This window comes from Mustela lutreola, chromosome 1 (assembly GCF_030435805.1).
Source record: "Mustela lutreola isolate mMusLut2 chromosome 1, mMusLut2.pri, whole genome shotgun sequence".
Classification (NCBI taxonomy): domain Eukaryota; kingdom Metazoa; phylum Chordata; class Mammalia; order Carnivora; family Mustelidae; genus Mustela; species Mustela lutreola.
Window position 1 is genome coordinate 232,619,592 of NC_081290.1, and position 23,885 is coordinate 232,643,476.

Below are 23,885 nucleotides of genomic sequence, written 5' to 3' on the forward strand. Positions count from 1 at the left end.
TATAACCCATAGATTTGTAGAGTATTTCTTAATAACAGGGATAATACATCACTTGACCAAGGTTTGTGAGTTCTTATTAGGAGCTAGGCATTGGGCTGAATGCTGGAAATGCAGTGGTGAAAAGATTAACACAGACCCTGCCCTCTTGGTACTTAACAGTCTAACTGGGAGCCAGTGACTAATTATACAGACAAAATTTTGTACTTAAAAATGAAGTGCAGTTTGTCTTTTCAACAAATGCTGCTGGGACAACCAGATATTCGCATACAAAAAAATGCAGTTAGAGCCCTGCCTCACCCATACACCAAAATTATCTCAAAATGGATCATAGGCCTAAATGTAAGAGCTAAAACTATAAAACTCTTAAAACACGTAAATCTTTGTGACCTTGGGTTAGGGCCAAGCCATCTTAGATATAGCATCAAAAGCACAAGAAGACAGAGAAAAAAGTAAATAAATTGGACTTCATCAAAATTGAAAACTTTGTGTTCAAAGGACACCTTCAGGAAAGTGAAAAAGACTCCCACAGAATAGGAGAATATATTTGCAAATCATATCTCTGATAAGAGATTTGTACCCAGAATATATGAAGAACTCTTTGACTCATCAATAAAGATAACTGAATTTAAAAATGGACAAAGAAAGGATGCTTGGGTTGCTTAGTCAGTTAAGTGGCTATCTTCAGCTCAGGTCATGATCCTGGGGTCCTGGGATCGAGTCCCATATCGGGCTTCTCGCTTGGCGGGGAGCCTGCTTCTCTCTCTGCCTGCTCTTCCCCCTGCTTGTGTGCTCTCTCTCTCTATTAAATAAATAAGTAAAATCTTTTTAAAAAAATGAACAAAGAACCTGAATAGATATTTCTCTAAAAAAGATACTCAAATGAGCACACATGATACTCAATACCCACACATAAAGATGCTTAACGTCATTAGACATTAGGGAAATGCTAATCAAAACCACAATGAGATACCACTTCACACTTATTAGGATAGTTGTAACCAGAAAGATAATAGCAAGTGTCTGTTGGATGTGGAGAAATTGGAACCCTCCCGTATTGCCGCTGGGTATGTGAAATGGTGGAACTACTTTGGAAAAGGTTGGCATTTCCTCAGTATGTTAAACATAGCGGTACTTTATGACCCAGCAAGTCTTCTCCTAGGTACATAACCCAGAGAAATGAAATCATGAACATTAATGTTCATAGCATTTTTATTCATAATACCCCAAAGAGGAAAACAACCCCAAAGTCCATAAGTGGTATAAAAATACGACATAGCTACAGAGTAGAATATTATGCATCAGTGCAAAACAATGAAGTACTGCTGTATCCCTCAACATCAATGAACCTTGAAAGCATTACGCTAACTGGAAGTCAGACAAAAGATTTTAATATACTGTATGATTCAATTCATATAGTGTCCAGAATGGACAAATCCATAGGGACAGAAAATAAATTAGTTAGTTATTGCTAAGGACTGGAGAGGTTGGTGTTGGGAGGAAATAGGGATTGACTGCTAATGGGTCCAGAATTTCTTTTGGGGATGATGAAACTGTTCTGGGTTAGTAGTTGAGATTGTACAGCTCTGAATATACTGAAAATGATAGAGTTGTACACTTTTAATGGGTGGATTACATGGTATGTTAATTATATCTTCAAACTTGTTTAAAAAGGGAAAGACAAGGCACTTGGGAATCTAATCTTGGATCTAGGAGGAGTGGAGGAGAGGGTATATATCAGTAAGGGAAAGCATTGGAGTACATGAGATTGAAGTGAGCTCTGAAGGATGAAGACAAATGCGGAATTACATTCGGTTGGAGGGAGCAGTAGGGTGGAAGGTCCTAAGTCAAGAACAGATGTGAAGACATCAAGAATTGAGAAAAGGCCAATCTGACTGGACTCTAGAGTGCAAGGGCTCAGTGACATAAACTGAAGCTGGAGAGTTAAGCAAGGACCATACCACACTGGGTTTTAGGCCATGGTGAGGATTTTTATTTTTACTAAGATCACTGGGCAACCACTAAAGAATTTTAACCCTGTACACTTGTGTGTGTGAGAGAGAAAGAGAGAGAGTGCACACACAAACGAGAGAAAGACCTGGTGACATGATGTAGATCTGTAATTGTAAAAGATCTCCCTAGTTGCTCCATGGGGAATAGATTGGATAGAGAGCCATGGTGGATGCAGGAAGACTGGTTGAAAGTGACTGAAATAGTCTAGAAGAGATTGATGGCAGGTGATGACTTGGACTAAGATGTCAGCAGAGATGGAGGAAGTAAGCTAGACAGGACTGGGTAGTGGTTAGAGCGCTATCAGTGCCTGATATGTCATATGTACTAATAAATGTTGAATGAATGAATAGAATTGGATATCACTGATTAGGGAGAAGAAGGTATTAAGAATGAATTTCAGCTCTGTAGATGGTGTTCACTGAGATGAAAGTGTTACTGGGTTGGTAGGAAAAGATTAGGAACTCAGTTTTAAACATGCTAAAGTTGACATGCTAGTGAGATACTCAGGTGAAGATTTCAACTAGGCAGTAGAATGTGTGCGTCATTCTGACTTTTCCCGCTGTATATACCATGTTGCCTCTCAAAAAAAAGAAAATCTCAGTGATCACTTTGGAGATTTTTAAAAAAGATTTATTTATGTATTTATTAGAGAGAGAGAGAGAGCACCTGCACACTAGCACAGAAGCAGGGGGAATGGCAGGCAGAGGAAGAGGAAGGAATAGGCTCCCTGCAGAGGGGCAAGACCCTGGGATCATGACCTGAGCCAAAGGCAGATGTTTAACTGACTAAGCCATCCAGGCAATTGTTTTGTTATCTCATTTTGATTTCTGGTTTCATGGTTTTAGAAAATCAAGGAATTAATACCAGCTCAGACTTGTTTACTAGATGCCTTTGGAAAAAAGTCTGATTTGGCTTACAGTTCAGGAAAGAAGAAAGAGTTAGATTTTGTTGAGAGTTAAACACATTTGTTCTAGCTTTACATCGATTGCTTGGTTTGGTTCTTGTCCCTGGATGCCCCAGCTTGGGGCTTGAGGCACTTGCTGTCCCTGTGCCAAGACTAAGGTGTCCAGAATGTGCTCAGCTACAGCATAGGTAAATGTTCTGCACATTGATCCAGGGATTTTATCTAATTAACAAAAACCCTGGCTGGTAAATACATTTGGCTGTCTCAGGTCCTCAGAGAGGCTGTCTGTTTATTGATTGTTGTATCATTTGGGCTGGATGGGAAGATATTAATGATGGCATCAGAGTAACCAAACATCCAGCTCCCTTAACCAGTAAATATTTAAGTGTCCTTGTGGTTTACAGTTGATTGAAACAAGTTTTATTCTAGACCAAAGGTCAAGGCCTAACTGGCATCACACTTCTAATTTGATGCTTATGAGAGTTCCTTAAGATTATCACACTGGTTTTTGAGTGCTGGGGTGTAACACCCATGGACTTATTGAATGCTGGGATGTCAGAGGGCAGTGGAATATTACAGAAAGAATACAAGATTTTTAGAATGAGCAGATCTGGGTTCCACTTCAGACTGGCTCTGGGACCCGTAATAAGTCACAGAACTTCCCTCTTTGAGTCTTAGTTTCCAAATCATATTAATGTTAGTCTCCAAATCATGTTAATGGGGGCCCCACTAAGCACTTTGAAATACAGTTCCCAGTGTTTAGCTCTGCAGAGAAAAACAAGTCCCTTTGGAAAGGCCCAAATCACATGCTGAAGCACCAGGTAAGCAGTTCTGCAGAGGTGTGTGACTGGGTCTCTGCTTACTTGCTCCCTGGTGATAGAAGGTAGTTGGGGAAGACTAGATTGGCAGCTTTTTCTGAACTTCATAGTTAGGTGAGTTGTGGAAGCAGATAGTCAGCTGCACAGAAGCCCAGCAGAGTCAGGTGGTTGGCCAGGTGCAGAAGCAGAGAACAGCTAAGGCCTATGGGGGTGGCATGTAGGGAGGAGGGATGTCCCTGAAAGGGAGCCCAACCCTGGGATGGAGCCTTTAGTGTTGCCCTGCTGCTTCTTGTCTGTGTGGCCTTGGTCCCTTCACCGTGAGTTATATAGATGGCAGAGCATTGCAGTTGTTCATCATCATTCATGTGCTGGTTAGCAAGTACTTAATGAACAATAAAAGCACTTATTGAATATCGCATAAGTGTTTTGTAAATGGTAAAGAGTTAGGCAAATGTTAATAGTTAATTGCAGTTATAATAAACCTATAAACAGAGAACTGACCTTCTTTTGAAAAAAATAATATAAAAATGGAATTACCTCCTTTATTCGTTCAACAAATAGTGTCTGCTATGTGCTGACACTTTGCTAGGCCCTGATGGATTGGTGGTAAGCCAAAAATACTTACACAGAGCTTAAAGCCTACTCAGATGTTGATTGTGCAAATATAAAATTACAGAAAGAGAGAGAGAGAAAGAAAAATTACAGCTGTGACAGGTGCAGCAAGGGAGGGTAAAGAGAATCCTCGAGCCCCTAGTGAATTTCTTCTGGTGAAGGAAAGCTTCCCAGAGGAAGCTTGAACTCAGGTGAGGAGTTAATCTAGGTGAAGGAGGGCAGAACTTTCCTGGCAGAAGGAACTTTCATTTACAAAGACCCAGTGGAAGGAGAAGTGATGACAAGTGTGAAGGACTAAAAAGGGCAGGGACCTGCAGCCGGAGGAGTGGGGGCTGTTAGAGTAAGCGTTAGAGTACATAGTGAGAAGCTTTGCCTTCATTCTAACAGCAATGGTAACCGATTGGTGGTGCCAGCGGGGTAGTTGGGTTAACGTGATCGACAACCTTTCTGATGGCTGAGAAACATAAGGAGCCAGTCTGTGACCAGCCTGTGTGTGCCAGGATCTTTTTTGGCACTGATCCAGCCACCGAGGCAGGGTAGGTCACAAAACTGCAGTGCCCCAGGGTCCTGCAGCAGGGGCTGTCAGGCTCTGTCTCCCCAGCATTATTGCTGTGGCCCGAGTGCTGCTTCTTGAAAATCCCAGGTCAGTTATGACCATAACACAAATCCTATCAGCATGGCTAGAACCACTTGGATTTTTTCCCAAGGGATTTTCCTGAAACTGAGGGAGAGAAATCCAAGAATACTGAAAGTAGTCAAGCTAAATATGTCGCTGGGCTTACGATACTCACTTTTGCCTCTTGCCTCACAGTTCCTGCTATGTCCCTGCCCTGTTTGAAAGCTTTCTCAGAAAAACTCACTTTTTTTTTTTTTTTTTTTTAAATATCACTTGATTTTTAAGGCTCTTTTACTCCTAGTTCCTTCCGTTTCCTCCTTTTGATCAGAAGTCCCAGGTCCAGACTCCTATGGCAATAAGTGGTTCTCTCCTCTGACTCAGTCAGTGGGTCTGTCAGAGGCTCTCGTATTTCTGGAAGGAATCCCAGTGGTAAGGACTTTGGAGTCTGAGAAAGCAAGATTTGATTCCCAGCTGTGAGTCTGAGAAAACAAGGGTTGAATTCCAACTGTGTCATTTGTCAGCTCTGTGACCTTGGAAAAGGTGCCTAACCTCTTCTGGCCTTAGAGTCTTCCTCTGCAAAGTGAGATAATGATTGACCTACCTCACACCTTTACTGTAATTAGTAAATGAGAAAATTAAATGAGAGAAGCTGCTTAGTGCTATGCCTACACATACTGAATGCTCTGTATATAGTAAGTTTTGTTACTAAGTGTTGTTAATTACACTGCCCAGTAAATAAGGTAATGGATAGAATTTTCTGAATATTCAGTTGTTACGCTGTACGTGTTTCTTAAGCTTTTAGTGTGAGCATTCAGAAACCTTCCAGACTAACAAAGCCAAGGTAAATAAATAGTAAGTGGGGCAAAAAACTACACAGGCTAGCATGCTTAGTTTTACTCCTTTTTTTTTTTTTTAAAAAGAACTTAACATATATTGAGAATTTTATTTACTTCTTATGGGATATTACTTTTTAATAGCATAATTTTTGTGCATATAATTTATATATATATTGGTTTGTACTATAAAATATTACAAAATAATACTTTAATAATACTGTTAAATATTATTGATAGTAGCTGATGTTTATTGAATACCTTTTTTGAGGCAGGTATTATGTGAGTCTCTAATCACTAAATCCTCACAACTGTGCAACTAATAATAGTCCCATTTCACAGATGATGAAACAGGAATGAGGATTGCTTGAGTAATTTCCAAAGTTGTCCACTTGGAAGTGGCATACCACTTCATTCTACAGATGAGGAGCCTGAGGCAGAGAGAGGCTTGCTGTGGTCACAGTTTCCTCAGCACTCTTCCAGGGTCCCTTTTCCTGTTCAGGAAGTGTTTTTTAGCTAGATGGAGAACCACTTGTGTCTGCCTTTTTGGGAATCTACAAGGTTTCTGAAGAACTTTCTGTCCTTCCCTCTGCTCTTTACCGACACCCTTCTCCCTGCCCCTCACTGCCCTGCACTCCCACCAGGCAAGTCTGGCCTTGCCCTCCATCCCGAGAACCCCATTCCATTCAGACATGGTTTCTCACTGTCCCAAACATGCAGCTTACTCCTTCTACGTGGAAGCCTTTGTGGTACTTTCAGCTCCACCAGTCCTTCTCTCTAGGATCTCTAATTTGTGCTTTACCGCCCACCTCAACCCCTTCCTCTTCTAGAAAGCTCTCCCTCACTGGTAATAATAGCTGTCGTTTATTAAATATCCACTCTGTCTGAGGCAGAGTACTAGATACTGTATATGTATTGTTTTCCTTTCTTGCTACAGTACTGCAGAACAGATGGTGTTATATCCATTTTCCAGATGAGAAAACTTGAGGCTTAAATTTCGCACTCACTACCTCACAGCTAGTAAATAGTGGAGCTGTGATTTAAGCTGAGACCCAAAGCGTGTGCTTTTCTCAGTGCAGTTCACTACTTGTTCTAGCCCGCGGTGAGCTTTCAAAACACATTCCCATGGCCTTAAAGTCTGCGCCATACCGTGTCTTGTAGGGTTTTAGCCTCCTTGCCTCTCATGCCCATGTCTCCTCACCTAGGCTGTGCTGTCACATGTCACAGCAAGGTGGATGGTACCTCCCCCTGGCTCCACATAAGGCTGGCTGGGGGCACTCCAAGGTACACAGTACAGATAGAGTCCGGCTGGCTGATTGATGGGTCGAATGAAACCCTGTTTATTCTCCAGAGGCTGCTCGGCAGGAGGGTACAGCAGCTGGGCAGGCTGGCTGGGCTCGCGGCCCTCCATTCATGTGGATGGGAGGCCCAGGAAGGCTGCCTAAGAATCCTCTCTGAGGTTGAGCTGAGGCTTCCATCTCAATGCCCTTTTGTTTGGGGGGGTTAGCACCAAGGCCTCCCATGAAGTCTGTGTGTTTGACCAGCTTTTACAGTTGGATAGTGAGCAGGGACAGGGTGTAAAGCACAAACAATTGGGGGAGGCCTCTGAATTCCCAGGGGTTCATAGTCCAGCAGGCAGGCCAGGATCCTTTCCAGGGCAGGTGACACTTAGTTACAGCCCCTGCACGGGTAGACAGGTTCCAAAGCACTTTGGTCTCTGGCCTCACTTACTCTTCAGTATTCAGGTCCCTGTTTAGCTTTTCTTACCACTCCCCCACCCCCCACCTCCCCACCCCCCAAAAAGGTTTTTGCTGGGAAACATCCAGCCCTCAGTTGAACTTCTCTAGGTATGAAGCCCTCTCTGCCTCCTGAAGAATAAGCAGACTCTGATTGAATAGCCATTCATTCATTCATTCTTTCTTTTCTTTCTTTCTTTTTTTTTTTTTTTGAGATAGAATTCATATACCATAAAATTCACCCCTTTAAAGAGTACAGTCATTTTTGGTACATTTACAAAATTATATGACAATAACCACTATCTCATTCCAGAACATTTTCATCAATCCCTCACCCCAAAAAAGACCCTAGTTTCATTAGCAGTCTATCCCTGTTCTACCTTCCCACCACCTTGGAAACTACTAATCTACATTCTGTCTCCATGGATTTGCCTATCTGGACATTTCATATAAATGAAATCAGACAGTGTGGTCTTTTGTGGCTGGCCTTTTTCACTTAGCATTACGTTTTCTTGATTCATCCATGTTGTAGCATGTATCAGTACTTCGTTCCCTTTTATGGCTGAATAATATTCCACGTATAGATATATCACATTTTATTTATCCTTTCATCAGTTAATGGACATTTATGTTTTTACTTTTTGACTAATGTGAGTAGTTTTGCTCTGAACATTCATGTATAAATTTTTATGTGAATGTTTGTTTTCATATCTATTGGGAAGATTTCTAGGAATAGAACTGCTGGGTCATATGGTAACTCTATGTTTAACATTTTAAGGAGCTACCAGACTCTTTTCCGAAGTGGCTGTACCATTTTACATTCTTACCAGCAATAAATGAGCATTCTGATTTCTCCAGTCTTTGCCAATACTTATTATTATCTGTCTTTTTTATTATCGCTATCCTAGTATGTGTGAAGTGATATCCTACTGTAGTTTTGATTTGCATTTCCCTGATGGCTAATGATCCATCCACTGAGCATCTTTTCATGTACTTATTGGCCATTTGTATATATTCTTTGGCATTTATTTATTCTTTTTTTTCTTGGCATTTATTCTTAAGGTCCATTATAAGCTTTATGCCCTATTTGGCATTGAGGAGGAGCATAAACATGTATCATGATGACCTTTGCCTTTCAAGAACTTGCAATCTGGTAAGAGAATTATAATTAGTATGTAAGACAAGTTAAGGCTTCATAGACAAGGTGGTGTTTATTCTGGGCCTAGAGATAGGTCGTATTTGGATACAAGACTTTCTGGACATTTGGAGTAATGTAAGCAATGGCACTTTGTAATTAGAAAAACATTTTATCTTATAGTGCTTTCTGAAGTGGTATATGTAAAAGTGCTGGCCTTGCACTTGACATGTAGTGGGCTCTCATTATGCATTAGCTTCGTCTGCAGCTGCCCCTTTTAGCCCCTGCTCTGTCCTCTATGACTACGTAGCTTCCTTTTCCTGTTTCAGACATTTAAATATTAGGAGACAGAACCCCAAGCTAAATAAGCCTTGGTTCCCTAAACTGTGCTTTCAGGTCTTCTCCCCATCCTAGTGATTTCCTAATGAAATGGCCCCCAGATTTTGGTGCCATTTCTGAATTGTGGCATGACCACAGTTGTGAGGAGCAGGGCAGTCATCCCCTTTGTTACAGATTTTACGCTTCTATTAATATGGCCTGAATTTGCACTAGGTTTTTTGGCAGCTGCATGGCACTCCTAGATTCTGTTAAGCTTGCAGTCAGCCCAGTCTGCTTAGAACCAGGCCTTCTTGTGCTGCTTCTTTTGATTGGTTTTGTTTACCAAGTTTGTTTTAACCTAAAGGCAAGAGCACTTTAATGTATCGTATTGGTGTTTGAGTATAAAAGTTGTGGAGCTAGTGCAGAGACTACCATGAGGAAGAAGAGGGATGGATTGGCCTGTCTCATATTGAGTCTAAGAGAAGAGGATTTCTTCTAGGAGAGAAGGTTCTAGAAAGCAGAACTAATCAGAGTATCTTCATCCCTCAGACCCTTCCTTTCTACTTAAACCTCTTCCTTCTTTATCATTTTTTGTCATTGATTAGTCCCATCAGATTCCTATGGTGTGCTGGCCCCAGCTTAAATGTAGGAAAGAAGGGTGAAAAAAATGGGATATGTGCCCTGAAGACTGTGGTTCAGCAGAGAGAGCATGGGTTCCAGTCCCAAGCTGCCACTTACTGGCCAGTCACCTTTTTTTTTTTTTTTAAGATTTTAAAATTTTATTTATTTGACAGACAGAGATCACAAGTAGGCAGAGAGGCAGGCAGAGAGAGAGGGGGAAGCAGGCTCCCTGCTGAGCAGAGAGCCCGATGATGATGATGATGATGATGATGATGATGATGCGGGGCTTGATCCCAGGACCCTGAGATCATGACCTGAGCTGAAGGCAGAGGCTTAACCCACTGAGCCACCCAGGCGCCCCCCCTTCTTTTCCCTTTTTTAATTCTTTTAAAATTTTACTTATTTATTTGAGAGAGAGAGAGTACGAGAGGGGAGGAGTTCAGAAGTAGTAGACTCCCCACAGAGCCAGGAAGGAGCCTGATGCAGGATGCTATCCCTGGACTCCGGGACCATGACCTGAGCGAAAGGTGGTTGCTTAATCAGCTGAGCCACCCAGGTACCCCTGGCCAGTCACCTTAAGCAAGTTTTTAACTAGTCACAAGATCAGATGAGATCATAAATGTCAGGTGCCCGGTACATAGTAGGCCGCTCAAGAAGTGTGAGTTCTTTTGACTCCACCATTCAAGAGCTCACCACCACTGACAGAGCCAAGTATGCTGTGTGCTCACTGGCCCTTACAAAGAGCTCTCAGAGCACCGTGATACTTAGAGCGCTTATTTGTGGGCTTGTCCTGTTTCCCCAACCCCAGTTCAGACTGGGAGCTCCTTGTAGGCACGGTCCATGTCTGTTTGATCTCTGGACCCTTAGTGCCCATTGCAGAGCCTGGCTTGAAGAAAATGCTACTTAAGTTTTGTTACTGGAATGAACCTGATCTTTGCCCCCACTTGTCTAGAAGGCCAGTTTTTTTTTTTTTTTTAAGATTTTATTTATTTATTTGACAGAGATCACAAGTAGGCAGGGAGGCAGGCAGAGAGAGAGAGAGAGAGGAGGAAGCAGGCTCCCCGCTGAGCAGAGAGCCCAATGCGGGGCTCGATCCCAGGACCCTGGGATCATGACCTGAGCCGAAGGCAGAGGCTTTAACCCACTGAGCCACCCAGGCGCCCCTAGGAGGCCAGGTATTTTGCACGGTTCGTCTTTAACTGAAAAGCTCATGCGGTTCTGGACGTTGGCAATGGTGGTTCAAGTGCTAACCCTGTTTGGGAAGTCTGAGCCACTTCTGTGTCTCACTGCCATAGCACACATGACAAACTTTCTGGAAACCCAGCCAGCTGCCCAGCTGCCCTCCGTAGCACCTAGAGTCCTGCTGCGGTGCCAGTAGGTGGCGCCCATGGCCCTTCCCCACACTTCAGCTGCCTAGACAGGGCTTTCCTTGTCACCAGGGCAGCTGGGGACAGAGCATATAGCCCTGGGCAGTGGTACCCAGACAAGGGTGCCCTGGCCCGCTCCCTCCCCTTTCTAGCATTGTATTGTTGCTTTTCATGTTTTATTGCATCCCAGCCCCGGGACACACTGCTTGGGGAAACAGAGATTTCCTCAGGAGGACCGTAGGAGGTCCTTAGGGGAATTGGGTTTCTGCCTGTCCTTTCTGGCCCAGCTCATGCCTCTGCCTCCAGAAAGTTGTCCCTGTGGTTCTGTTGCTCTGACCTACATTTGCATGGTACCCTCTCCAGGGTCCTCCCTTATATTTTAGCTGTTCGTCAGATGTGGAGCTGAATAGTGAATGCCTTGAAGGCAAGGACACTGGAACTTACCCTGCTCAGAATCCTATAATAACTACAGTCTCATGAAAAGTTTGTGGAATGAATGGGTGAATACTAGGAGATGGGCTCCTCTAAAAATTGTTATCCAAACTGAAGGACATTCTACAAACAAACTAGCCTTACTCTACAGCAGTGTTAGAATTATGGAAATCAAAGAAAGCCTGAGCAACTATTCTAGGTGAAAAGAAACTGAAGACACATGCAGTGTCTGATTCTAACATTGATCCTGGCTTATATCTGTTTTACAGGGAAAATTGCTATAAAGGATATTATTGGGGGAGTTGGCAAAATTTGAATATTAGATAAAAATATTTTATCAATGTTAAGTGTCCCAAATTTGATCATTGTTGGGTTAGTGGTTATGTAAGAGATTAGCCTCATCCTAGGAAATATCTGCTGAAGTATTTAGGAGTAAAGGGTCATAATGTTTGAAACTAACTCTCACATGGTCCAGGAAAAAATAGAGAAAAGGAGTGGTTAAGCACAGAGGCAAATGTAACAAGAATCTGAATGAAGGACAGAGGCTGAGGTTTTTTGTGCTGTTTTTATAACTGCACTGTATGCTTGACATCATTTTAAAATAAAGTTTAAAAAAATAATCTCTGCACTTTCATGTGTGTCAAGTTCCTGCTAGAAACTATGAGAGATGGGACGAAGAATGGTCACCCAGCATTGGACTTCATTCTGTTTAATCCAGCAATATTCAGTGAGGGTCTGATATAGCTCCTCTGCTGTGTACTTATGAACAAGTAGATCACTTGTGGTAATGACAGTTAACTTTTGGAAAATATAAGTGCTTGACATACGCTATTTCTTTTGGTCAAGCTCAGCACCCTTGTTAGGTAGGTCTGGTAGGCTCATAAGGTTAGGTGACTGAGGTTCAGAGAGGTCAACATAACCTGCCACAGTCACACAGCCTGGAAGAGACAGATACAGGCTCATATCCAAATTAGTATAGTTGAAGGCTGATGCTTTGTGAACCTCCATGTTTGTATGTATATAGAAGAAAGGATTGGACTGATTGATCTTTGCAGATCATTCTTTATATCTAGGAATTTAAAACCTATATGATAGGTAATAACTAGTTATGAAGCTTGCAGGCTGCATAAATGCCTGTCTTTCTCCTCCCTCACTGCTCACCGGCTTCCCTTTGGAGCAGTTCTGGTATGGCATTGCTGGAGTGAGCCATCTTCCTAGTAAGAAGAGCATCTCGAGAGCTTCCTAGAAGACGGGTCCCAAGAGGGGCCTTTGAGGAGAATGCTTAGGTCAAGTAGCAAATGCAGAAGATGCTAGAGACGCCTTGTGTTTGTGGGGTTAGAGAACTAGGAGCCTGCCTGAAGTCTGCTGGCCCAAGCTGGGCTGAGAGCAGCCTCCTTCCTGCCTTGCCCTGCCCCTCTCAACCCTGGTTGACTGGGTAGATAAGGCGCAGATGGAGGCTGTGTGTGTGTGTGTGTGTGTGTGTGTGTGTGTGTGTGTGTGTGTGTATTCTAGCCCCAGGCGCCTTGCTTCTGCTCAGACAGCCTGGCCTGGTGCTGTTATTACTGTAAACAGGACCTTCTGCGAGGCTCCAACCAGAGCCCTGTTGCCCAGATAGTGATCATGATTGAGTCTGCATGGCTCACTGCTTCCAGGCCTCTGATGCAGGTGGGCCAGGGCTCCCTACCCTGCAGCCCCCTCCCCAGCTGCAGCTGAGAGCCAGTTAATGCAAAGGATCCGGAAATCAGTTGGAACAATGCACGATTGAAGTTCAGTGGCCGCTTTGTATTGATTGGTCATAAAGAAAGAAGAAGAAAAATCAAGTGGTACCTCCCTCCCTGAGTGGAAGAGCTGGTTAGCCCGAATAACTCAAAACTGCCCATATCCCTGACTGGGACTCTCCCTCCTACAGACAGCAGGGACAGCAGCCAGGGAACTTGTCTTTTCTTTGGAAGTCTTGCTAGTGCCTGTATCTGTTAGGAATCCACTTCTCAAATTTTGATGTTATATGTATTTAGAATCCCAAGATTTCAGGCCTGGGAGGGACTTAAGAAATCATTTGTTCTGTTATTTTACCACAGAGAAAGGGGAGGCACAGAGAGACAGATCTGGGTCATACAGCTAGTTACCGAGAGAGCTGTGACTAGAATCCATGGCCTCCAGCTCCAGGCCTGCATCTTAAGTGTCCCCAGCCCTGAGCCTGAGAAGCTAACCCACACTTTCCCACATATACACAGGAGCCCAAGTTCTTTGAAAAAGACAGGCCCACCAGTACAGAACAGGTAACTTTCAACATAAGACTGAGGTGTTGGTGAGTGTGTAAGGACGTGTTCATTCAGCCCACATGTGGCGGTGGTGCTAGCGCAGGGAGTGAGGAGTCTGGAGGGCCACACTCACTGGGTGGGTGGGGGACACAAGGAAACTGCTAAGTGTTGATACAGGTTAGCACAGGTTTCTTCCAGAAAGAAAGGGGAAGGGTTTTTTCCCTCCTAAGAAAGTTTTGCTTAAAAAAGCAATAGTATATTCATTGCTACAAATAAATAAATAAATAATAAAATTTAAAAGAATGCAGAAGCACTCACAGCAGGAAGGGAAAGTTTGACCCTCTCATCCTCTTTTCCATTAATTGTTTTGTGTTTGGTCCCCAGCCTTCAGAACCCTCCTGGATCCCTGATCACAGCAGCTTTGTCGTCCACCCCCCCACCTGCCCACCGTGATGTTTTAGTCTCCTATGGAAATCTCGGGTTTGGGGCTAGGGTACCCTTATTCTTCCACTGCCCTTGCCTGGGGATTTGAGACTGTTTATTTATGAGTCCACAGCAAATTTTGAGCACATATGGTCCAAGTTCTATGTACACCTTTCACACATCTCCTTCTTTACTGTTCCGTCCTTAAAATGGGGTAGGTACTAATTGGAAATAATAAAGGCACAGACTCTTCTGTTTGTCCAGTGCTTTATTGCATGGCTAGTATTTTTCTATATTTTGTCTCATTGTTTCTTAATGGTACCCCCGTGTGACCTATAGATAGGGCTGCTGGGGTCCTCTCCATTTTTAACAGATGTGGAAACAGGCTCAGAGAGCATGAGCTGTTACTGAGATGAAGGGACCAAGTGAAGTTCAGAGAGGCTAGGTCATTGATTCATCCATTCCTGCCCACCCAGTAAGTGCCGGAGCCTGCATGTGGACCACATCCATCCTGCTTCTTCCCCTAGCTCCCACTACTGCCTGAGATCTGTGTAAGAACTGGGCTTTTACTCCTGACTGCTAGTGTGACCTTCTCCTTGTCCACTGCCCTGGACCACCTCCAGTGAGTGTCACCCACTATTGCCCTGCCAGGCAGAAGACCTAGTTCATTAGGGAAGGGTCTTCTACAAGTCTGCAGGGAGCCCAGAAAGGCCTGCTGTGCCCAGCCCCCGGACACAGGCTGCTCTGCCCTGAGTGGCAACCCACATTAAGCATTCCACTCATCATCTCAGGGATGATGGAATCCTAACCTTTTCGGAGACACCATGCTCTGTCACAAGCATTGCTCTTTTTAAAAGAGATTAATTCACTTGCCGCATTTTGTCTGTTGGTGAAAATCACAGGGGAGAGCAGGGGTGGCTTTCTCAGGCCTCAGAGGCCCTTTCAGCCACTCTCAGCAGGCAGCCACCCGCAAGCCCAGCTGGCCCCTACTTTGAAATGACTGCCCACTGGGCATTCACTTGCAAAGCAACAAAATGAAATGGAGGAGACCTGTGTGTGTGAAATGCTAACTTTGAAGGCTGCTCTCTATGGAAGGGAGGTGGGGGAGGGGCCCCACCCAGCTCTGAAGGAGGCAAAGTTGTAGTTGGCTTTGCTTGTGGTGCTTTGTTGTGTTGGTTCTGCTCCTCCCTCCTCCCTTGATTTGACCAGTGCCGCCACTCTATGGAGTGCTACTATGTGGTGTCACTTTTAATCCTTACAACACCTTGCACAGTAGAGATTAATATCCCCCATGTCCCAGCTAGTAAGCAACAGAGCCAGAATCTGACCCCCAGCCCTTGGACTCCAGGGTCATTGCTTTTTCCATTGCACTGGAGGCCCAGGAGGCTGCAAAGAACAATGCTCAGTCAGGATGCTGGGCTGGGCTCAAACCCTGCAGTGTCACCGAAGAGCACTGAGATTTGCCTCCCAGAAGTGATGCTTCAGGTTGGTGGTACCCTTCCCTCAGGTTTCTGTGCCCCCTCTTGAAGCCCGCATGGACCCATGGGGAGGCTGAAGCTCAGGATGAGATACCTTTCCCCGAGTGTTAGAGGAGGCAACGGCAGCCCTAACTAGAGCCCCTGGCGCCTGCCTACTCTGTTCTCCTTCAGCTCTGGTCATTGGCAGGATCGCAAGTTTGGAGAAGCCCTTTTTCCCAGCAGTCCTCCTGTTAAAAGAAAATCCTGCATTGTATGGAAAAGGAAAATCCCAAAGTGCTAATGGGCATGTAACAAGTAGCTCAAAATTATTGCTAATCAGAGATGCAAGCTAAGACAATAACGTGAGATTCCTTTAGACCTATGGGGCTTGCAGTCAGTAGGAAGCTGGCAACTGCCCAGTGTTGGTAGGGAGAGCAGTACACAGGAACATCCCTGTCCTGCTGGTGGGAAGGTAGATGGAGCAACTGTCCCGGAGAAGACCCTGGCAGAGTGGCATCAAACCAAGTAACTGAAACCTAGGGATCCCACTGCAAATGCATGCCCCAGAGAAACCCGTCCAAGAGGGCACATGTAAGACATTCTTTGAGCATCAATTTGGTGGCTGGGACATGGAGGCTTCCTGAGTGGGTATCAGCAGAGAGGGAAAAATCTGGTGGATGTGTCATGGAGAACTATATAGCAATTCCTAAAAATTGAATTATTGTGTATACCTAGCAGTATGCGTTTATCTTAAAATGCAATTTCATGTGAAAAGAGGTAATAAACAGAAATGCATATGTGTATATGTGTATAAAAAGAAAAAAACCTGCTTGGTTCAGGTTCTGGAAAGCAAGAACCTCTGTCTTGTGTCCTCCTCAGGAGCCAGCATGCAGCTGGGCACAAAGTAGGTGTGCACACATGTTTGTTGAATAAATGAATAGAGGAGTGCCTGGAGCCAGGCTGGCTGAATTATCCAGGTCATCCTGTGTAACCCTGTCTCAGAATCCCTGGGTATAGGCCAACCTGCTGCTGCCAGCTTCAGACTAGAACATGTTGGTCCATCAAGGCAGAGGGGAAGTAGGGTAAGCTGGCAGGCAGAAGTCACCCTGTACTGAACTCCGGCTATACTCCAGGTACTGGGCTGGGATCCCAGCAAAGTAGAGATTAGTGTCCCTGTTCGATAGGTAAGAAAACTGAGACTCAGAGAATTGATTTGTTCAGGATTATCTAGCTGGATGAGAATTTGAATCCAGGTCTAGTTAATTCCAAAGTCCTTTATTCATCCTTTTCATTACACTATACTTGGCCCTCAAGGGACATCTCCACCCCTTCTTCTGTCCTGCTTCCAGAGCAGAGCTGCTTCCAGAACTCTCAGGACCCAGGCAGGGGAACATGGGTCCCTGACCCACTGGAGACAGGAGGGATTCTTACTGCACTGAGTTTCTCTTGGCTGTGTCCTGCTTTCTCATTTCCCTTCTCTGGCTCATCTCCTTTGGTCTCCTATTACAGCAGCCCCCAAACTGTCTTCTTGTCCCTGCTTTCTACTCTCTTCCCTTTCAGACTCAGCTTGCTTAAGCTATCAGGTTAATTTTATAGTTTCTTTTGCCCAAAACCTTCAGTGACAACCCCTCTGCCTGTGGTGAGAGTCTAAGGAACGCTGAAGAGGTTTCCTCTCTGTTGCCAGCTTTAGTTGATTAATGATGGCTGATTCGAATGAGTGTTGAGGAGTAGAATTCTGAGGCTTTTTCAAAGGCTCCACAGGACAGAGCTGCCAGGAGGGAGTCATGATTCTGACTTCAGTGCAGGAGAGTAGCATGTATGCCAGGCATTTGTCAACCCTTTAGACTGGGTTTTTAACCTAAGATCTCTGTTACTGATTTCTTGAAGAGCTGTGAACTTGTGGACATTGTAAAAAGAAAGGAGGAAGGAAGGAAGGAAGAAAAAAAAAAGGAAAAATTCTTCTATGGGTATGTGTGTTCCTTTGAACTTTTCTGGAGAGAGTCATCAGCTTAAAGCCTGTGGCTCAAAAAGGTTTATGCCCACCACCTTGGTAGCTTGGCTTTAGAGGTCCTGTTGTAGGCCCTGCAAAACTTGGCAGCTGACTGTTTCTTTGCTGTGAGCTGACACCTGGATGGATCTGCCTGAATCCATTTGTATCTCTGAATCTGCCTTCCCATTGCTTCCCTGCTTTTGTCTTGTTACTTTTGTCTGGACCGGCATGCACTTCCTCCCTTGCCTCTTAATTGTTCTTGTTCTTCAAGGCACACTTTGTGTCTTTTCCTTCAGAAACCTCTTTGTTTTGCCTTAGCTGGTCCTGATTTTCTAGCCTCCCGGACTGAGGACCAGAGAAATGAGGCCATCTGATCAGAATCACAGGATCAGAAGTCCAGGCTCTAAGCTTTCCAACCCCTGTGCTTTGCACAGCACCTGCTAAACCAGGGAAGGTTTTGTAAATTAAGGAGGTTTTGTACAAAAAGAGGTGGGTTTTTTTGTTTGTTTGTTTTTGTCTCATAGGGCTCTTAGTCACTTTAATATTCTTGTGCATAGAAAATTGTTTCTGGGGGCGCCTGGGTGGCTCAGTCATTTAGCATCTGCCTTTGGCTTGGGTCATGATCCCAGGGTCCTGGGATGGAGCCATGCGCAGGCTTCCTGCCAAGCAGGAAGCCTGCTTCTCCCTCTCCCCCTCCCCCTACATGTGTTCCATCTCTCACTGTGTCTCTGTCAAATAAATAAATAAAATCTTAAAAAAAAGAAAAAAAGTTGTTTCTGCAAAAAGAAGCATACCTGTGTGTGGCAAAGAAGCCTAGGAGTTTCTCTAGAAGAATCCTCCAAATTAGAGGGGAGAGATGAGGGTTTCCTGACCTCCTCTCTGGACAACCCTCCCTCACATTTTGGGCCCAGTCATGCTGCCTTCTTCTCTGGGCGAGAGGCTTTACTTCTGCCTGATATACTCCTACCCCTCCCTTGACCCCATTTGACTGGCTAGCTCTCTGGCATGACCTCCTCAGGGAGGACTTCCTGCTCACTGAGCCTGAGTTAGGTTCCCTGGGTGTGCACCTGGACCCTGTGCTCCCCCATTCACAGAGCCCCTCCCATGCATGCTTATGGCTTGCTGGCCAGTCTCCCTGCACTCTGACAGTGCCTGTTCCCTCCTACATGCTCTGGCTCTTCCTCCCAAGCCATCATCACCTGCTGCTTCAACCCGCACCAAGCTTTTATTTGGCTTGGTCCAGATGAGCAGTTACTGCACATTGTGACACAAGAATGCAGCTAGGACTCAACTCCACCCCCGGACTCTCTGCTGGTGCCTTTCATTTGGAACCCACTGAAGAGTCAGTGGCCTCCCAGTTCCCCAAACACCCTCCACTATTCCTGCCTTGTTGGTGAATCGCTCTTGGCTTTTGGTCTTACACTCTCCTGGCCTTCTGTGGCACTTCTGGTGGGAAACCACACACTCCAGGCTTTGATTTCCTACTATCCTTAGTCTCCTCCCATTCATCCCTCCCGACTTCAGCTAAATCATTTGCTCACTAGGGCAGACCCCCTGTCTTTTCACCCCCACCCAGAATCTAGCACAGGACCAACCACATACCATGACTGGCTAAAGTCAGTTGAGTCTCTTGTCCTCCATGATCCATGGAGCAAGGCTGAGTCTGGGGGAAGGGCGGTGATGACAGGAATTCTGGCTATAGTGGCATTATCAGCCTGAACTTCAATCACTGATTGCCCCTTAGCTGGCTTTGTGACCTTCAGCGAGACATTTCACCTCATCCATGAAAAGAGGTTAGCATCAATTCCTTAAGCTTGTGTGAAGAGTAAATGAGAGCATGTGTGTCAAGTTCTGAAGGCACTTCGTGCTTACAGTAGATGTTCAATAAGAGTTGGTTCTGTTTATTCCCCTTCTCTATGTCCACCCCCACATTGCAGGGCCCTTTGTTCCCAGAACCCAGAATTTAGGATTTTAGTGATATATTTAAAGCCTTGTTTTTGTTAGTTTATCGAACAATGCTTGAATTCCTACCATGTGCTAGACACTGACCTAGAGAATCAAATAGGCTCATGTGAACTTTCCTAGAAACCTAATCCAGCATTTCTAATACTCTTCCCATCTGTCCTTGGGTTCAAGATTTTCAGTTTCCAAACAGCCACAATACAGAGAAACCTGAGGATGTGATCCTTTTGTAAACTGGGAACTACCTAGATAACCAGTGTCATTGGGCATGAACATAGGGAAATTCTAAGGATGGAAAAGATATCTGTGGACTGGATGTGCCAAGGAAGCCTTCACAGGAGGGAGTTCTTAAGCAGGATTGAACCCCATAGCGTGCTAGTAGGATTTGAATGGGCAAAGAATCAGGGAAAGAACATTCTGGACTGTGGGAGTGTCAGGGTATTAAAGTAGGGAAGGCACATTATTTCCTCAGAAGGCTGAGAAGATAACAGCAGGGGGTCAGACTCATTCAAGCCAGAGGAACTGGGGTGGGTATTTAGTACTGTGACTATTTCCAGATTCACCCAGCCTCCCTGTTTTTTGATGATTTCACTTCTTCCACTCCTACTACCACGATAAGCCATTTACTAAAAATATTCCTCTGTCTCTTTCTAGGCTCTTGTCGGAAGGTGCAGATGTTAATGCAAGGCACAGACTCGGCTGGACGGCACTCATGGTGGCAGCCATCAGCCGAAATGACAGGTGAGAAATCTTCCACGCAGGGCTCCCTTAGCCTGATCCTTGCAGACCACATTCCAGAACCCTTTCCCGCCCTTGCTTGTCTCCTTGCTGTCTTCCCCAGAGTCAAGGTGATGGACTGAGCTGAAGGTCAGGTCTATACCTGGTGTAATGAAAGTATAGGAGATGGGGAAAAGGCAGAGATAGCCTTGGATCCTGGCTTCATCTTTCATTTGCTTTGTGACCTTAGGTGAGTCGTTTGCATTATTGAAGCCATGAAATGTTTGCAAGGCTGTGTTAAGTGGTTGAAGGTACACATGTGAGTTCTGTTTATGTTTTCATTATCTACCATCTGTCCATGTGGAGGAATCTAGTCACTGTCCTCAGTGAGGGCTCCACTGGGCTATTTCTTTGGAGATTCTGATGGAAATTAGGGAAGGGGGTACCCCCTCCCTCCCATTAGAAACCCTGCTCTTTTCCTGCGCACTTCCCCATTCCCACTGAGAAGCTATTTTGTAAAGATTGAAATAATCCCCTATGTATAGAGTGTTATATCCAGTTCTCACAACTGCCACAATTTGCCAGAATTCTCATTTTGCAGCTGAGAGAACTGAACCCCAGTAAGGTAAGATGATGTCTGAGGTCACACAGACAAGAATTAGAATTTGGTCTGGCTGCCAGCAAAATTTGTGTTTTACTTTACCTCACTGCTGCCTCCCACTGCCAGATCCAGGATCCTACTTCTCCTTCCCAGTTTTTAGCTGTAGTTATGCAAAGAGTTGATTACATAAGAGCAAAAAGAAATGCTTTCAAAGAAAGCAGACTGGGCACTTGAGTAGCAGCCATGGAAATTGATAGTTTGAAGTGCCCAGTTTTAATTTTTCCTATAAGCTGATCATTAAGGCTTTTGTCTGCCACTGCTGGCCTCCTTTGGAAGGATCATAAATGTCGAAACCAACGAAACAGGGACTTTTTAATATAGAGGTAGCACTGCCTTAGACAGGCTGAGAGACTTAGCTGTATAGGACTCTCTTCTCTGTTTCTCTGTCCTGAACCTGTTCTCAGCATTCCATTTCCTTATTTGCCTCATAAGCTTCAAGCACTTGAAAGGAAACTTGGTATAAATAGGCTTTGCAGTTGAGAGGCTTGGAATCCGTCCTGGTTCTGACCCTTAGTTATGAATTTCAGAATTCTGTGGGCCCCCTCTTTCTCCACCTGAAATCAGTTATTTTCACAAGCATTTGGTAAATATCCTCTCTGAGCCAGACTCTGTGCTAATCACTGGAGAATCAGAGACCTTGGGAACTCAGGGTCCAATGTGGAAAGGAAAGGCAGGTAGAGACACAGAGTCTAGCATGACCCATGATGTCAGAGCCATGTGGACAGGATATTATCAGAGCAGAAGGTGTGAGGGGACTGCCTCTGGTAGCAGAGTAGATTCCCGCTGTATTTTTGTGAGAGCCTAGTGAGGTAGTATATGTGTCACCTGTTGCAAATGTCGAGTTGTTACTCTCTTTTGCCCACATTAGTCCTGTCTACACACAAGCATATGTTTATTCTGCCACTGATACTCCACCCACCACCACCTTCACCCCACCCACCAGTTTTCTTTTCCAGCTTTGGGGGGTCTCCATCCACAAGAGATAGCAAGCAGGTGGCAGAGAAAAGGGAGGGGAGTGTGCGGCCCTTCTAGGTGTAGTATTTCCACCACTGAGACAGATGAGGAAATAACACTATACTTAAAAAAGAGTATTGTCAGTCAGTGCACAGATTGCTGGTAGATGTGCTCTGGGGACACTTTTCTCTAATTCTAATGACTTGTTACCTTAACTGATTGCCCTGTCTTTATCCAGTTCCATTAGCAATTCAGTGATGCTTGTTGAGCAAAGTGAGAGTGTTGGCTGGTATTTACTTGTTTGGGTTCTTAGGACTAATTATTGGTGGGGTTTTTTTGTTTTTTTTTTTTAAAGATTTTATTTTTTGGTTGAGAGAGAGCACAAACAGGGGGAGCAGCAGAGGGAGAGAGAGAAGCAGGCTTCCCACCAGGCAGGGAACCCGATGCGGGGCTCGATCTTAGGACCCGAGGATCATGACCCCAGCCTAAGGCAGTTGCTCAGCTGACTGAGCCACCCAGGCGCCCCAATTATTGGTGTTTTAAACATGTATTTTGTGTCTTCCTCTTCCTTCCAGTGATTTTTATTAAAAATGGCATACCTTTTAGTTTAATTTATTCATATCACAATATTTTGGGGGGACCTACTGTTTTCTAGGCACTATTCTTGACAAAGATGCCTACCCTCATAGACCTTATGTCTATACTAGTGGTGGTGCCTAGGTAAGAACAGATAGTAAATTATAGCAGAATACATAAATAAAATATATACCGTATTAGAAGGTAAGAAGTGCTATAGAAAGAGGAAAAATAGAACCTGATAAAAAGGAATGCCAGGAGTACCTTGGTCAGGGTGAGTAGGCCTCATTGTAAAGGTGCCATGGGAATGGTCTTAAAAGATGATCATGTCCATACCGGTACAGTCTGCCAATAAGTTTCTCCTTAATAGAAGTGTACTGATCCTCATTTCATCAGTTACCAAGACCTTCTGGAATCATATCGGCCAGGCCCAAAATGCCACCATTTCATTTGGACTTGGGTGAAGGGGGGATAGAGGGGTGCAGCACCCCTTGCTTCAAGGCTGAAAGCAGAGAACCTTCACCTCTGTTAGATGTCAGCCCACAGCCTCAAGGAAGAGGTGTTAAGAGGGTCCAGTCATTTCACCCTCAACTGCCTTTAGTGAGTGCCTGCTTCATGCCTATGTCCTGAGGGATATAGCACAATAATCTCTATCCTTAAGGAGACAAACATCTTGTGAACTGTTATTTATATATGTATTTTTTAACTTAATTTTGAATAGTAAAGACAGTACTATTTTATTTAATTTTTTAAAAAATACAGTACTGTAGAACAAAATTTTAAAAGTATGTATGGGAACTTAATTTATAATTTATTCTCTCCTTTTATTTCCAAAAAGGGCTTGCAGTGACTCAAATTAAAATACAAATATAAATGTACACAGGAGAGTTAAAACTGGATCAGGATCAGAAATCATATTGGTAAAAGGAAAGATAATTGTATCAGGATTGAACTAGAGATTTTCTTTTCTGAAAATAGCTATATTATTTTTGTAAAAATAATATAGAGAAGAAAGTAGCAGTCAACTGAATTCCCTCTATCTAGAAATTAAGCAGTGTGTGTGTGTGTGTGACTTCACATAAATGGGACCATGCTATACTCACTGTAAGTCAGGTAATTAGTGGAATTTTCACTTTAGATTGAAGTTTCCTAATGAGCAGGGCAAAAATAGGGATACAGAGGATCTGGTTCTTCAGGGGAAAAAAACTCTGTTCTGACACCCCTATGTATTATCATTTTATGTATCCAGCAAACATTTTTTAAAACTATACTGTGTCTGGTGCTGATGTGCTAGGCTCTGAGGGGATTCAGATAATAAGCAGCACAACCTTTGCCTTAAGAAGCTTCCTTGGGGGGCGCCTGGGTGGCTCAGTGGGTGAAAGCCTTTGCCTTCAGCTCAGGTCATGATCCCTGGGTCCTGGGATCAAGCCCCACATCGGGCTCTCTGCTCCGAGGGAAGCCTGCTTTCTCCTCTCTCTCTGC

The 23,885-nt window shown here is 44.3% G+C and overlaps 1 protein-coding gene across 3 annotated transcripts in view; it reads left to right on the forward strand.

Moving 5' to 3' along the window:
- Positions 1-23,885, forward strand: part of CLPB (ClpB family mitochondrial disaggregase) — a 142,588-nt gene that overhangs the window by 9,399 nt on the left and 109,304 nt on the right. For 2 of the 3 annotated variants that reach the window (XM_059133529.1, XM_059133534.1), the window contains exon 3: positions 20,150-20,236. In XM_059133529.1, coding sequence (XP_058989512.1) covers positions 20,150-20,236 — 87 coding nt within the window. Of the gene's footprint in view, positions 1-8,635; positions 8,683-20,149; positions 20,237-23,885 lie in introns of those variants that run through there. The other variant, XM_059133541.1, reaches the window with a different exon arrangement.